At 40.4% G+C, this 16170-nt stretch overlaps 1 protein-coding gene and 1 pseudogene across 1 annotated transcript in view; both read left to right on the forward strand.

Moving 5' to 3' along the window:
* LOC126188557 (uncharacterized) overlaps positions 1-16170 on the forward strand; it is a 162061-nt gene that overhangs the window by 59279 nt on the left and 86612 nt on the right. Inside the window, exon 2 of the mRNA XM_049930157.1 lies at positions 3080-3185. Within this exon, the coding sequence (XP_049786114.1) occupies positions 3080-3185 (106 nt within the window). The remainder of the gene's footprint in view (positions 1-3079; positions 3186-16170) is intronic.
* LOC126189188 (5S ribosomal RNA) lies at positions 3624-3741 on the forward strand (annotated as a pseudogene).

The following is a 16170-nucleotide window of genomic DNA, read 5'->3' on the forward strand; positions in this document are numbered from 1 at the left end:
GTTACACAGAAACAACATTTGTATCTTAACAATGACTTTTTTGTAAACGGAAGCCCAATCTTGTTACCGTGGGCTTTTGTCAAGACTTGCGATGTTGCCCATAACGAGAAGAAAAAAATATAAGTTTTCTGTGATGACTTATTGTTTAATCCTTTGAGAACCATTGGTTTTCCGGCCGTGGTGGCCGTGCGGTTCTAGGCGCTGCAGTCCGGAACCGCGGGACTGCTACGGTCGTAGGTTCGAATCCCGCCTCGGGCATGGATGTGTGTGACGTCCTTAGGTTAGTTAGGTTTAAGTAGTTCTAAGTTCTAGGGGACTGATGACCTAAGATGTTAAGCCCCATAGTGCTCAGAGCTATTTGAACCATTTGAACCATTGGTTTCTGCCTGAAATCACCATTTCATTAATTTTTTTTGAAGTATCAGGCCTTTCTCATTAAACCATCATGCTATTTCACGATAAAGATCTAGTAGTACACATTCAGGTTCTTCTACAAATGTAGTGTGTTGTTGCAGTCACAGCGTTCAAAGCAACAGTCGGAGCGGAGATTTTGCTACGTGGGTGTAGAAGATTTTGTCAATTTTTTTTATATAGTGATCGTATTGATGAGACCATTTACAGTGAAAGTAAATATATCTAATGTTATTGTAACATAAATTGGAGTTTGTACTACTGCTGTTGTAAGTGGTTTCGTAATGAAACCACTGCAGTGGTGTGTAATTTTGGTATAAATTTATTAAATTTTACGCCCATCTTCGCTTATTATGTAGGGATATAATTTGTTTTAGGCGTTGTGAGTTCACAGAAGTTTCGAGATGTGGGATTGTGTGTAGAAAAACTGCGAAATCGCTTTCAAATATATCCAATGAAACGATGGGTGGTTGAAAACTGTTTGTCTCAGTGGTTCCCAAATGAAACCACACTTTAAAACAGTTGATTTTTTTCGATTTTCTTCTTGTAATCGTTACTTAATATGATGATAAAGACCAATTTTGTGCAAAATTTTAAAATTTTTTTTGTATTGTTGGGGCTCAAATGATTAAAGTGATACATTCACTGTTCCCAGTACAAGTTCCAAAAGTGTATAGTAAACTTTTAGGATCACTCTGCGTGTAAAGGAGCACTCAGAGCATTCACTCGTCATCTGGAAGTTACTGCTTTGGTACCTGCCTTTGTTGTGAAACACAACTAGCACTTTATTTACACGATTTAATGAACGCTGTTGACAGTGGATCTGTAGATGATTCTTTATTTATATATTTCCAGATGGCCTTTAACACCATTCCTCCAAAGCGACTTATAATCGAATTGCATGCGAGTGGAACGACGTATCATTTCTGCGAATGGATTTATGACTTCCTATCAGAAAGGTCTCAGTTCGTAGTAACTGACGTGAGTTATCTAGTGAAACTGAAGAGATACGAGGTTCGCCTAAGGAAGTGTTATAGGTGCTCTGCTGTTTTTAATCTTTAAATTGTTTGTCCTTCATCGTCTAGTAAAGTTATCAGAAGATCAAAATGAATTGCAAAATGATTCGGACAAGATATTTCCGTGGTGCACAGAGGTGCGTAAGTAGGGATCAATATTGTATCCTGAGGACAGTGTACCTAGGAAGACATAATGTTCCCTGTTCCGTGTTTCAGTCTATTAGCAATTTTAGAATCAAATGAAGGAATGTGCACTAAAGATCATTAATAAGCAGTTTCTGGCATTCTCCGCTGGTTTTGTTGTTGTGAGACATGATGTTGTGTTTTGTGCAGCATTTATAAATATTTTTAGTTCTATCCATTTAAGTGCTATACAATATGTTACACGTGTTTGGAATATATTGTTAATCTTCAGGTGCAGAATTTTATGATAATTCTATATTTTTTAAAACTAGTCGTGCGCCGTCTTGTATCTTGGAACGAAAGGAGATCTTCTGCTATGGAACATGTGATAGTTGCAAATGAATTGAGTTTGTTTAAAGTCTTAAGACTTTACTTCCCTTGAATATGGAAATTTGTATTAATTTCCAATAGCTTCTCTTTCGACATGTATTTAATTCGTAACTGGTTTTTGGCACTATGTCTACTTACGTTGATTTCACTTACTATAGTGTAATAATGTAATATATAGACTATTAAAGGAGTATTGACGAGATTTTCTCTATTGGAACTCTTTTTAAATTTCACTTGAACGTTTATTCTAGGTATATGGCCGTGCTGTAACTTGTGACATTTATTCACATTTGAAAAATCTTACTTTTCACGATAACTTTTGTAGTTTCAAGAAAAGACGGTGGCGCTCAAAAAGTGAAGGCTATCACTTAAAATGGAATAAGAACATATTTTAAACATCTGTTATAGGAATGTCCAGAGGCGAAAGTTTGATGGTGAACACTTTCCCTTATTAAAAAATTCCATTAAATTTCGGTTTTGCGATTGATAACACAAATTTAAAGATTACGGATTCACTAAATACCGAGGGCTTATAAATATAAGTAATCAAAATTGGAACCATTACATCATAAAATGTTGTAGGGAAGGTGAACCAAAGACTGCGTTGTATTGGAAGAACTTTTAGACGATGCAATAAATCTGCGTGAAACGGAAGGGAAGATACCGTGATGGATATAAGCTATGTGAGGTGACAATAACTAAAACAAAGGCAATTTTCGTTGCTGCGAGATCTTTTCACGAAATTTCAATCGTTAAATTCCTCTTCCGAAAGCCAATATATTTTGTTGACTCTCACCTGCATGGGGAGAAACGAGGATCAAAAAAATATTCAAAATCTTAGCTATCACCGAAAGATTTAGGTGTGGATATTTCCCACATGCTATTTGAGAGTGGAACGGCCGAGAAATAGTCTGAAGATGGTTCTGTGAATCCCCTGCAAACACTTTAGTGCGAACGTCAGAGTAATTATGTATATGGAGTTGAATCTGGATACATATTGAGTAGTTTGTTAGATCTTATATACTGTTGTGGTGAACGTCAGAGATCTTCTTGGTGAGACTACATTTGCAAAAAAAAGGGAGAACGGAATATTCCTGAACGTCTGTGCCTCCCACTAATGAGGCGTGCGTGTGTTGCAGGTTGCCCGCTGAGCTGCTGCAGGAGGTGCCGGTTCTGCGCGTGCGCGAAGGCCATCGCCTTCTCGCCAGGGGCCAGCAATGCTGCCTCTGCCTCACGCCATACCTGGTACGTCCCGACACCGTGCCGCAGCTACCATTAAAAAAATTATAAAGTGGCGTGTAGCTGCAGAGCTGACACTGCTGGAAAGCGCTCCCACTCCACCGCTGTGAACTTGGCAGTGCTCTCTTGTATTCGGCGCAGTGTTCTAGACCCAACACAGTTAGATGCCTTACCTTCCGTCCGATAGTTGGTTGGTTATATGTTGCACAAATCTTTTCAACAATCTTTTATCGAAATGTCGTGGTACAAGTTGTTTTACAGGATATGTACACATTGCTAGTTTTGACATTAGTGAACACAGTCGTATAACTTTTTAGCCCCACTCCTGCAACTGCGCATAAACTAGTATTTCAGACTAGCAGTTTTTGGATAAAAATTCGTTTACGGAATGGAAATATTTGTCCAGAAATAATGAGTTTAGGTTATATTTATAACTTGCTCTGCGGCAACGGCCTTGCCGCAGTGGATACACCAGTTCCCGTCGGATCACCGAAGTTAAACGTTGTCGGGCGTGGCCGGCACTTGGATGGGTGACCATCCGGGCCGCCATGAGCTGTTGCCATTTATCGGGGTGCACTCAGCCTCGTGAAGCCAACTGAGGAGCTACTCGACAGAACAGTAGTGGCTCCGGACAAAGAAAACCATCATAACGACCGGGAGAGCGGTGTGCTGACCACACGCCCCGCCTATGCGCATCCTCAGTGAGGATGACACGGCGGTCGGATAGTCCAGATAGGCCACTTGTGGCCTGAAGAACGGAGTGTTATAACTTGCTCTGCTATCTGCGCAGATATCTTATGTTTTTGGGCAAATGGTCAAAACTTTTTCTTGACGCTTCTGAGGAGCCACTGAGAGCTTTAATAATGGGTAATATAGGCTCTTTACTCTACTAGTGTTAATGGAAAGGATATTACTATACTTCTGAATGTAAAGAATTATCTCTGGTGATTTTGCCATTTAGTTTTTGGGTGTGTAGCTGGTGTCAGCCCAAATCAATACTGCCCATTACGACTTTCATGCGACACCCTGTGTCAACAAAACGATTTTTAAAGCGGAATTTTACATGTTCGTTCAACAGAGCAGACCTAAATTAGGCTTGTGCGACGTTCGTTTTATCGGTATGTATTGACAGGGACAGTGAAACACGAAGAATAACCAGCAGTGACTCACATTCTGCCTTGGCCCGCGCCGACTGCTCCCGCCACGCAGCAGCGTTACTCAGTCGCTGCTGGGGTACTGGCTGTTCTTCGTGTTTTACTGTCCCTGTTAATAAAACGAATACCTCATTACACTAATTTTGGGCCACTATATCGTATTGATACCTAACATTCGCTTTAAAATTATTTTTTTTGCAACGGGAAACAAATCGACACTTCCGGTTGACATTAAGCGTCGCATGAAACATATGATGAGCTGTGGTTTTTCGAACGACTCCAACTACACGTTGTAAGAACATAATATCAAATATCTCCCAAAACACTAGAAAAAGTGTGCTCGACGACTCCTAGGAGAAATAACCTGTGTACTGTGTAGGCCCATTTAAAACGCCTAACTTCTTCAAGAGATGACTGTGCGTGAACATCTCGTATTATTCTTACTGTTCGATTTTGTGGAATCAATATAGTTTTTCTAAGCGATGCGTTACCTTAGAAAGCTATCCTGTAGGACATTATTCATAAGAAATATACTTGTGATTCGTGTTTTTTTAAGGTAAGCAATTTTACGAAGAGCAAAAGTAGCTGAGCTTGATAGTTTGAGCAGCTCAGTAGTACGTTTCTTTCATTTAAAGTTTTCATCAGCAGGTACGCCCCAAAATGTGGAGCATTCTACCCAATTTACTGATTCCTGTTCATGTGGTACATCAGTTGTTATTATGACCCATTTTTATACACACCTGAATATAATGTATTTTCTCAAAATGAAGGAAAAACCATTTTCAGAGAACCACTTAATAATTTTGTGAAAAATGCTATCTGCATTGCTAAGTCGTAAACGGCGCAACTTACCGATTTTTTATTTAACAGTTATTTCCCAGTGCAAACTACCCTGCAACACCTTTACAAGGTTTTCAGATTGTTTCTGACCAACCTGTATAAAACCTGCACGTACAGCCGCGTGTGTGGACACACTGCTTCCCGTACTGACGGAGGCGGATGCAGTCTCTTTCATCGACGTGATAGAAATCGCTGTCAGCGTACTCAATTGATGGATGAGTCTCAAGATGAATCACCAAAGTCTTTTCTAAGATCCTTTCTTTGTTACATTCCAAAACCTCCACCGTACACAAGTTTACGTTTAGTGCCTTTGTTCATTGTTTTGCCTTTGTATTCGGACTCTCTTTCAATTTTTTATTTCTCTTCATTTTTCTTTCTTGTTTCTTCTTATGATTGTCCTCTTTTCGATGTCTCTTTATTTCCAAAGCTATTTTCACGTGTGTGCTGGTTATGTGTAGAGACGGCACCTTATTTCTTCATTTTCTTGACCTCCTTTAGAAGCAGATTGAGGTAACGGAGGTGAAGCATTTGTTCCCTCTCAGCAAACGAAACCTTTATGAACCTTCTTTTGCCAATACGGCTCAGTACTAGTGGTACCTTTATGATAACAGTTGAACATCCTGTCTCATCAAAATTACAAATCTGGTGTGCTCAAAATTGTATTTTGTTCTTATTTCTCTACATACATGAAAGAGTCTCTCTACATCTATTTCATTAAATGCTGCCAATCTAGCTGCCAACATAGGTTCCGGTTTACGAAAATTGAACTTGAGCCACGTTATGAAATTTTGAATACAATCTTTCCGTGTCACCTTTTAAGCTTTGCTGAATCTGTGCTCTATATTTTTAAATTCAGTATAATCGTAGACAATTTGAGCGAAGTTAGGCATAACAAATCCATAAACTCTTTTGTCTAAATCGATGACACATTGCTCCAGTTCTTCTAATTGGTCATCATAAAATGTGTTTTTAAACCTGCGTGCATTTTTGGCAAATCCTGAAATAAAATAAGCAATGAATTACTAGATCCGTAATGAGATTTTCGAAAAACTTAAAGAAAACAATTTTAAGATTTTACTTTAATTTTATTTTTAGTGAAAAATAAGTGGGTACGTTATTAATTTAAAATGAGGTTTTCAAATATATTTAAATACGAACAAAAGCAGAGCTTACTTCATCGTCTCTCTCTCTCTCTTTCTCTCTCTCCTTTTTCTTTACGTAGCGACGTAAAGGAGGTTCAGGGAGGTTGAACTTCCTAGCGTCGGCAGTAACAAGATTTCTAATTCTTACATGCTGTATTACCTCTTTCATTGGTGCCTTCTACCTTATATATACTTTCTCCATATTTATTACGTAGCTTGTGATGGAAATGACACGAGTGTACAATAACAAACGAACTAGATGCCGTTTTAGCCGCAGTCGGCATTCTGGATACAAAAAGTCTTACAGAATAATTTCATTAGCCACGCGGGATTAGCCGAGCGGTCTGGGGCGCGTCAGTCATGGACTGTGCGGTTGGTCCCGGCGGAGGTTCGAATCCTCCCTCGGGCATGGGTGTATGTGATTGTCCTTAGGATAATTTAGGTTAAGTAGTGTGTAAGCTTAGGGACTGATGACCTTAGAAGATAAGTCCCATAAGATATCACACACATTTGAACATTTTTGAATAATTTCATTAAACTGTTTTTAAAGCATCAGTGAATCTATAAGGCTGAAGAGGTATCAACTAATATTCATTAATATAAAAGTATTACTTACGTGAAACTTATTTAAACCGTTCTTCTTAGACTTTTCGTCAGTCCAACCGACCTTCCCCTATATACGAGAGTCGTACAATAAATAATACCCCATTTTCTCTACCGACGTTTTTATATACAGGAAAATGTTTTTAGATACTTAAAATCTGACTTTTCTGCTCACGTGTTCGAAGTTTTGAACAATTCGGACAGGTGGCAGAGCCGTAGCGAAACATCAAAGAGGCATCTACGCAAGACACTGGCTACAAGCACAGAGCTGTAACTAAATTTTTTGTTGCAGAACCGCGGTGAACATCCATAAACGTCTGTGTGCAATGTAATGTAGTGGTGCAGTTGATAGGAGTACTTCGGGAATGGCTAAACAGAGTTGAAGAATCAGGAAGAGCAGGAACTGATCGGCCACGTTCGGGACGCCCTGTCACAGCCACTCTTCACTATACGGTGAATCACGCGAATGACGTTATTCGAACAGAGCGGCGGATCACTACTCGATAGTTGGCTCCGCAGCTGTTGGAAGCCCGTGTGGAATGACTGAGACACCTCGATATTCAAAGATGTGCTGAGGAGAGCTTCCACGAATGCCCAAAAAAGACCACAACATGCATCACATCTGTTGGAGCAATCTGAGACCAGTGAAGTGGCGTTTATGCCGTAGGTTGTTACAGATGACGCGACCTGCATCACATTGAGCTGGAAACAGTCACTGTAATGGCACCAGCCGCAATCACCAACAAAAGAATAAAGTCATGATGGCACTCTTTTTCGATACTGATAGTGTCATTTTCGCGCGTCTGTTTCCAAAAGGTTCAATCATTGAGAAGCATATGTGATGACTGTGAACAAGCTAAGAAACCGACTCCAACTTGTTCAGTCAGACAAGAATGCAAAAGAAATCTTGCTCCAACACGGCAAAGCATGCCCATGCACAAGTCTCGGAACCTGGAAATACATCACCAAATTAGGTAGGGTATCGTTGCTTCATCCACCTCTGTAGTCCAGACATGGTACTCTCGGACTCCCATCTGTTTGGAGTACTTAGGATTTTCTAAGTGGCTACACTGTGTAGGTGAAGAGAGCGTAATTCATACAGTAAAAACATGAGTATGAGCATAGGGCAAGAGCGTTTATGAACAGGGAATACGAGTACATGCTCTTTCACAACGCTGGTTCAAGTGGTTCAAATGGCTCTGAGCACTATGGGACTTAACATCTATGGTCATCAGTCCCCTAGAACTTAGAACTACTTAAACCTAACTAACCTAAGGACATCACACAACACCCAGTCATCACGAGGCAGAGAAAATCCCTGACCCCGCCGGGAATAGAACCCGGGAACCCGGGCGTGGGAAGCGAGAACGCTACCGCACGACCACGAGCTGCGGACCACAAGGCTGGTGGTAGGCCGCAAAACTTGAGATGCTATGTAGAAGAAAAGTGTGTGTAAAAGAAAAGTTCATTGATTCTTCCACCAAAGTATACTTCTTAACAATGAACATGTTCTGAGAAAAGTATGGGACATTATTGAACGACTCTAGAGTATCGTGAACAGTAAGAGCTTTATTACATTACTTTCACATATGACGATTGCTTTCAGTTCGACCCTGAGATCTCTCCATCAGGAAGTCTTGGATCCAATCTAAATCTGATCCGATGTGCTGTTAGGCATGCGACCAAAAGATAGCAATACTCCATACATGTAACTTGCGGTGAAAATCACCTGCAAGTGCCGAACCTGCGATATAATGAGTATGAAAATTTGTGCCAGACCGGGACTCGAACCCGGATTTCCTAACTTCTGTTAGCAGCTCTCCACTAAATGTGTTCCTTCCTGTGGTGCTATTCCGCCCTGTGGTAGAATCTCTGGCTGGAATGTTCGGAAATCGAAGTAAAGACATAGTTGACAATGAAAGTGCTCGTGCTGAGATAAAGGCGAATACTCTTCATAAGAGGCTTTAAATATTTCAATACAGCTACCACAGCAGTTGCTGACGTTGTGGTGAAGGTGACATCAGAAGAAATCAAAACGGGCTACTCTGTCCCGTCTCCCCGTGGTTTTGTTAAATCTCCAAAGGAAAATACCAAGATTGTTCCTCTAAAAAAGAAATTTGAACTTTCATTCCGTTCCAGTGACCTAGTTCTTCACCCCTACTCTCTCTCTCTCTCTCTCTCTCTCTCTCTCTCTCTCTCTCTCCCATGCACTTGTCATTACTACTATAAATGACCTTAGTTGCATAAAACTGCAAGGGTGGGTCAAATTATAATGTCTCCTGCGAAATAAAAAAATAATGAATATACAGCAGCGAAATTAGTACAGACCATAGCCTGAATTGCCGTCTGTGCAACACTACCTTTCAAAATACTCACGTGGATTTCACATTCGCACCATCGTTGAATCCAATCATCAAAACGAGTTTCAAAAACTTCAAGATTTTCCTCCTCGATCCATGATTTTAAAGCTTTTTAATCTGATGCATGAAGGAAGCGTATCGGGACACTGTTATGGACTTCAGCAATGTAGGTCGTTGGGTGAATAAGTTCGGTAACGCAGAAATAGAAATTGCAGATAAAACGCTCAGATAAAACAAGGTCTGTTATAGATGACTGTCGAGGACGTGTTGAGGAAGTGATTCGAGGAGAGAGATGCGTTAGAGTTTACTATCAACAGCGAGACCTGTGTAACCACAGTTAAGAAACTTAGTGAGGCAATGATTTAATCCCCACAAATAATTTTCACAACTCAAGCGACTGCAAAAATGGAATAGTCAGTGGTGTCTCGTCCACCCCGCAGCCTTGATTGGGCCCCACATGACTTGTACTTGTTTAGACCTGTGAAAGACAACCTAGTGCTTACATAGTCAATGACGTAGACGAAATTAAAACTGCTTGAAAATCATGGGTCAATAAGCAAACCCATCAATTTTTTCATACTAGTTGTGATGCCTAGGTTGAACGATGGCGCAAATGTGTACACATGTATTATAACTATGTTGAACGGTAGTGGTGTGTAGAGGATAGTTCAGGCTGTGATATACACTAATTTCGCTGTTGTACGTTCATTATTAAATTTTTCATGACACCAGAGGCATTATTTTTTGATCCACCCTCGTATGAATTAGGAGTTACAATAGCACAGTAGAACAAATATTGTTCAGATATTTGAATATTTATTGATGAAATCTGAATTCATTTGCAGCCAATAAGATCGTTGAGCTCGTCTGTATCGAGTAGTCAAACACCACGCACTTTCCTACTTCCTACCATATACGTCGTGCGGAATGGCCATGACGGAAAATACTGAGAGAGGTTCCACTTGCCAGCAGTCGTTCTTCCCGCACACAATTTGCAAATAGAAAGAAAAACAAGAAAATGATAATGGTACCCACCGCCCTCCAGCGTTCTTTTATTTTTCCGCCTTTCGATCGATACTGCTGATTTGTTTTGGAGTAATTACTGCTGGAACTCATTTGTAGCAAAGTTAATTTTTGCATAGCAATCTTCTCAAAAGTCACATTTCATAGAAAGGTGTAAATCATCTGCGTACTGTAGAGCGTGAATTTTTCTTTGTTTCTTTCAAATGTATGATGAGATCGAAAACGGATATGTCGAATAATAGTAGGAGCAAAATAGACGTCTGCTGGATACCTTTATTTGTAGTTCTGTCTTCGAGTAATGTATCACTGAATTTTATAACTACTGTTCTCTCGTTCAGTTGGGACGGCGGAAGTTATTCGGTAGTAGATGCTCTCACATATGTGGGAATAGCTGAGTTATTATTACCATGCATCTGATAAATATTCAGTAGACAGCAGGAATGTCCTTATTTTTAATGGAATATTTAAATCCATCTGTCTTTAAATAAGCATGCGAACCACCTTCGTACCTGAGGTCGCTAAGACACGCGCTCGCCGATTCGAAGCTTGTTGGTGGAAAATCTTCACTGCCGGTAGTTGGCCGGCAAGGAGAGGCTGTGGTATAACTAGACTTTGAGCCAGTGTCCTGTATTAAATTTAAAACTCTCCGCAGTGTATCATGAATTGAGTGAACGTGACAGTATTGATGATGATTAGCCTGTCGGTGGGGGACGTGAAGCTCTGTGTCCCCTTGAGTAGACTATATGACGATATCATCGATAACAACAGAAGCCCGATACTATGCTGTACCAGCAACCATCACAGCCATCTACGCTATACAGATATACTCTTGACACTACGTAACAAATCGGAAGAAGATAACGGCAAAAGACGTCTTAGGAACTTGCCTAGAAAGGCGATGGAGAATTGCTGCATCTGCTTACCTGTGCTTTCTCTGAGTACAGGACTACTTTTTGAAAGAAGCGTGCATATCCACTGTAACAACCTAAAATATTCTTTCAAGTCAGAGGGAATCGTAAATAAGAGAGTTTTGGGCTCTGAATGGAAAATTTTCTAAATGGTAAAGTTGGGAGTTTGGTCGATCGAAGTCAGTCAGCCATAGAAGTCTTAACATACTGGTGTATACTTTCAAAGGTGAAGTTTGCACCTAACAAATCACAAGTCGAATTACATATTCCTAAGAGGAAATCCACTTAGAGATCTAACTGTGAAGATTAGCGAAGTAGTCTTATGTAGACATATTGCAGTAAGATATTTTGTCATTTACTCGTGCCTTGGCCAGAATTGAAATTTCGCGGCACACATCGAACAAATGACTAGAAAAGCTCTAAATATTTTGCACAAACGTATCAGCCTTGGACAAAGGAGATTTCATCTTCCTCCCAGGACTGGCAGTCTTTATAAAGGCCACGTTCCTTCTAGCGATGGTGGGCTATGGACCTAGTGCTTGGGCTCACATCTTACGGTTTGTTAAACCCACAATGGCGGTAAGAAGAATACAAAGAAATGTATTAACGAGATCGTTATGGGCTTCTATGAGTACGTTCTTTCTTCCCTAACACAAAAGAAAATCTTAAAGCGAGATTCTTTTGTCCTGGACAGGATCTTGTAAATCGTCTTATCGAATAAAAGGACAGCCCTGCGTATTTACACAGAGTTGGCGAACGATGAACAGTGAGATGTGATTGTGGTAATGAGGTAAATACCACAGAGCATTTAACATTTGAATGCCTTGAATTTTTACAGTTTGTCCCGGTCGGGAGATTACTCCGAAGTACCCATAATTTAAATGAAATTTATAATTAATAAATCGTGAGCACTGAAAGTATAAGTATCAGTTGTTTCTGTTAAAGCTCGAATAGACTATTATGCACATAGAACAGCCTACAACTACACACAAACTGCGTATCATACGGTGTATGGCTGAGGGTACCTTGTACCATTATTTGTCGTTCCCTTTCCTTGCAAATGGAGATAGGGGAAACGACTGGCTATATGTCTCCTAACGAGCCCTAATTTCGCTTGTTTTCGCAGCTCTTAGAGGAAATGTACGTTGGGGGCAGTAGAGTCGCTCGTAGTCAGCTACAAATACCGATTCTCTAGAAGAAAGTCGCCTTCCCTTCAGGGATTCTCGTTTGATTTCTCGAAACGTTTCCGTAATACTCGCCCACCTGAGGGTAACAAATCTATCTGCTCGCCTTTGAATTGCTTCGATATCTTCCTTTAATCCGACCTTGCGGGAATACAAAACACCCTCGAACAGTACTCAAAATGCGCCGCACTAGTGTTCTTTACGGATGAACCACTCTTTCCCAAAAGGCTCCCAATAAAACGAAGGCGACTATTCGCCTTCCCTACAACCGTCCTCGCATGCTCGTTGCATTTGATATTTAATCGAAATGTTTGTGTCAAGCAGCAGCCCACTAATACTTCATTCTAACAATATAAGATTGTTTTTCGTACTCATCTACATTGTTGCTGTTGTGGTCCTCAGTCCAGAGACTGGTTTGATGCAGCTCTCCATGCTACTCTATCCTGTGCAAGCTCCTTTATCTCCCGGTACCTGCTGCAACCTACATCCTTCTGAATCTGCTTAGTGTATTCATCTCTTGGTCTCCCTCTACGATTGTTACCCTCCACGCTTCCCTCCAATACTAAATTGGTGATACCTTGATGTGTCAGAATATGCACTACCAACCGATCCCTTCTTCTAGTCAAGTTGTGCCACAAACTCCTCTTCTCTCCAATTCTATACAGTACCTCCTCATTAGTTATGTGATCTACCCATCTAATCTTCAGAATTGCTCTGTAACACCACATTTCGAAAGCTTCTATTCTCTTCTTGTCTAAACTATTTATCGTCCACGTTTCACTTCCATACAAGGCTACACTCCATACAAATACTTTCAGAAACGACTTCCTGACACTTAAATCTATGCTCGATGTTAACAAATTTCTCTTCTTCAGAAACGCTTTCCTTCCATTCAGTCTACATTTTATATCCTCTATCCTTCGACCATCATCAGTTACTTTGCTCCCCAAATAGAAAAACTCCTTTACTACTTTAAGCGTCTCATTTCCTAATCTAATTCCCGCAGCATCACCCGATTTAATTTGACTACATTCCATTATCCTTGTTTTGCTTTTGTTGATGTTCATCCTATATCCTCCTTTCAAGACACTGTCCATTCCGATCAGCTGCTCCTCCAGGTCCTTTGTTGTCTCTGACGTAAGTACAATGTCATCGGCGAACCTCAAAGTTTTAATATCTTCTCCATGGATTTTAATTCCTACTCCGAATTTTTCTTTTGTTTCTTTCACTGCTTGCTCAATATACAGATTGAATAACATCGGGGATAGGCTACAATCCTGTCTCACTCCCTTACCAACCACTGCTTTTCTTTCACGTCCCTCGACTATTATAACTGCCATCCGGTTTCTGTACAAATTGTAAATAGCCTTTCGTTCCCTGTGTTTTACCCCTGCCACCTTCAGAATTTGAAAGAGAGTATTCCACTCAACGTTGTCAAAAGCTTTCTCTAACTCTACAGATGCTAGAAAAGTAAGTTTGCCTTTTCTTAATCTACCTCCTAAGATAAGTCGTAGGGTCAGTATTGCCTCACGCGTTCCAACGTTTCTACGGAATCCAAACTGATCTTCCCCGAGGTCGGCTTCTACCAGTTTTTCCATTCGTATGCAAAGAATTCGTCTTAGTATTTTGCAGCTTTGACTTATTAAACTGATAGTTCGTTAATTTTCACATCTGTGGACACCTGCTTTGTTTGGGATTGGAATTATTACATTCTTCTTGAAGTCTGAGGGTATTACGCCTGTCTCATACACCTTGCTCACTAGATGGTAGAGTTTTGTGAGGCCTGCCTCTCCCAACGCTGTCAGTACCTACATTAACTTATATTTTTCTACATTTAGAGCAAGTTGCCATTCATCACACTAAATAGAAATTCTAAGTCATTCTATAGCTCCCTACAGTCAATCAACAATGAGAATCTCCCGTACAGTACAGTGTCATCAGCAAACAGTCGCAGATTGCTGCTCACCCTATCCGTCATATCATTAATGTATACAGAGGACAAGGACAATCCTATCACACTTCGCTGTTGCACTCGTAGAACAAAACAAGCTTTTTTCAACTAATAGAAGCGTTCACAGATGTGAACGTTGTGCAGTAGCAAGTTTGTACAGGGTGGTTATAGAACAGTTACACGTCTTCATGCAACGTCCATTTTAGGTGGTACTATCAAATGATAGGAAAGAGACATAAAATGCAATGGTTATCAGATGGTAGAGTCCCACCTCCTCACAATGGGAACGGTAGTTCGGCAGAATTGTCTGCTGGTGCTAAGAAACCATCTAATTAACAAGTTGTATTTTTAATGCAGACAAATAACCGTTTTGTGATGTATAAAGTTATGAAATAATATTGATTGTATGGTCCAGTATTGTTACGGGCCATAGTTCAATAACAAACGTAAAATTAAAAAAAAATCTAAACAATATACCGATACTCTTTCTTAGTTATCACATTTTGTTTTGGGACTTCTCTTATGGGAGTTGAGCTTGCCGGAAGCTGCACTGCGGAATTATAGCGGGCTGGGAACTCACGTGCGTACCGCGGCGCAGGCCGCATCGCTCCGGATATTATGCTGTTGGGCCGAGTTACGGGCGCGCGCTATTCGCTGGAACTCCCGCTTCGCGTGCCCTGCTAACTTTTACTCTGTCTAGCGGCACGCGAGCCGCATCGCGCAAGATTTTACGGCTTGCCGGAATTATGCCTCCCCGTCACGACTCTATGCTCATTTACTCCTCGACGTGTGCGCGCTCTGATTATATTTCTTGATATTCTCTTTAAGATAACTGGAGAAGTACGCTCACTGTATACGACACTGCTTTTTTCTCAGCTGAGCCAGCAAAATGAAATCGGAAAGTATGCCGACTTCGTAGATGCAATCAACGAAGCGTTTGCTTTATTGCGATCAGTATTCGTAGCTCACATCCTCCCCATCGCCGGAGAGAAAGATAATCTTGTTACTCGTCGTGAGTGTACCTACTTTGCATGATGTTTTCTTATATCGCTGAGAAAAACGTATAGACGACCTTTCATCTAGCTGCACAGCTGTACAGAAAAAATTTACTTTCAGGACAACAACAAAAAAATAAAATAAAATAAAAACATATATTTAAAAAATGCCAAGAAGTTTGGAAAAAGCGAATCCTCCGATGCAGAGGTGAAGATTAATTTTGGAAACAAATCCCTAGGATATGTTTAATTTATTTCTCCTGAGCTTACTAGAGCGCTAGCAGAGCCGTGCCGAGGTGACCCTGCGACCTTGGCAAAACTGCCAAACCTATGCCACCACCCGTCCGCTCGGTAAAGCTACCTTTCAGAAATTTTGATACGCATATTTAGCAAATTTTATAATTCTGAATGTAGGTTTAAGAAAAATGAAGATTTATTGAAAAGGATTACTGAAGGTGAGACTCACCCTAAAACTTCAGTTTCTTCCAAAAAAAAAAAAAAATTCTTTGGCTGTTTCACATTTTTGTTTGCTCTCAGATGCCAAAACAATTTGGCTATATCCGCAATACAAGTACTAGATGAAGCACATCATGGAGATAACATTCGTACTCCTCTTACTATGGATGTTGTGCTCAGGATAGTATGTGTCTACCGGAGACTTGCATCTGATACACTACTGGCAAGATGCATTGATGGCAAGGTACAAAATGTAGATGAAAGTTTGCACAGCAAGCGTCTCAAAGACATTTTTGTGTCTAAAAAAAGATCCTTTTGGGTCTTGTAGAAGCTGTTTCTCAGTTCATTATAGTCCTAGCACTCTTTTATCATTCT

This window comes from Schistocerca cancellata, chromosome 5 (assembly GCF_023864275.1).
Source record: "Schistocerca cancellata isolate TAMUIC-IGC-003103 chromosome 5, iqSchCanc2.1, whole genome shotgun sequence".
NCBI lineage: Eukaryota > Metazoa > Arthropoda > Insecta > Orthoptera > Acrididae > Schistocerca > Schistocerca cancellata.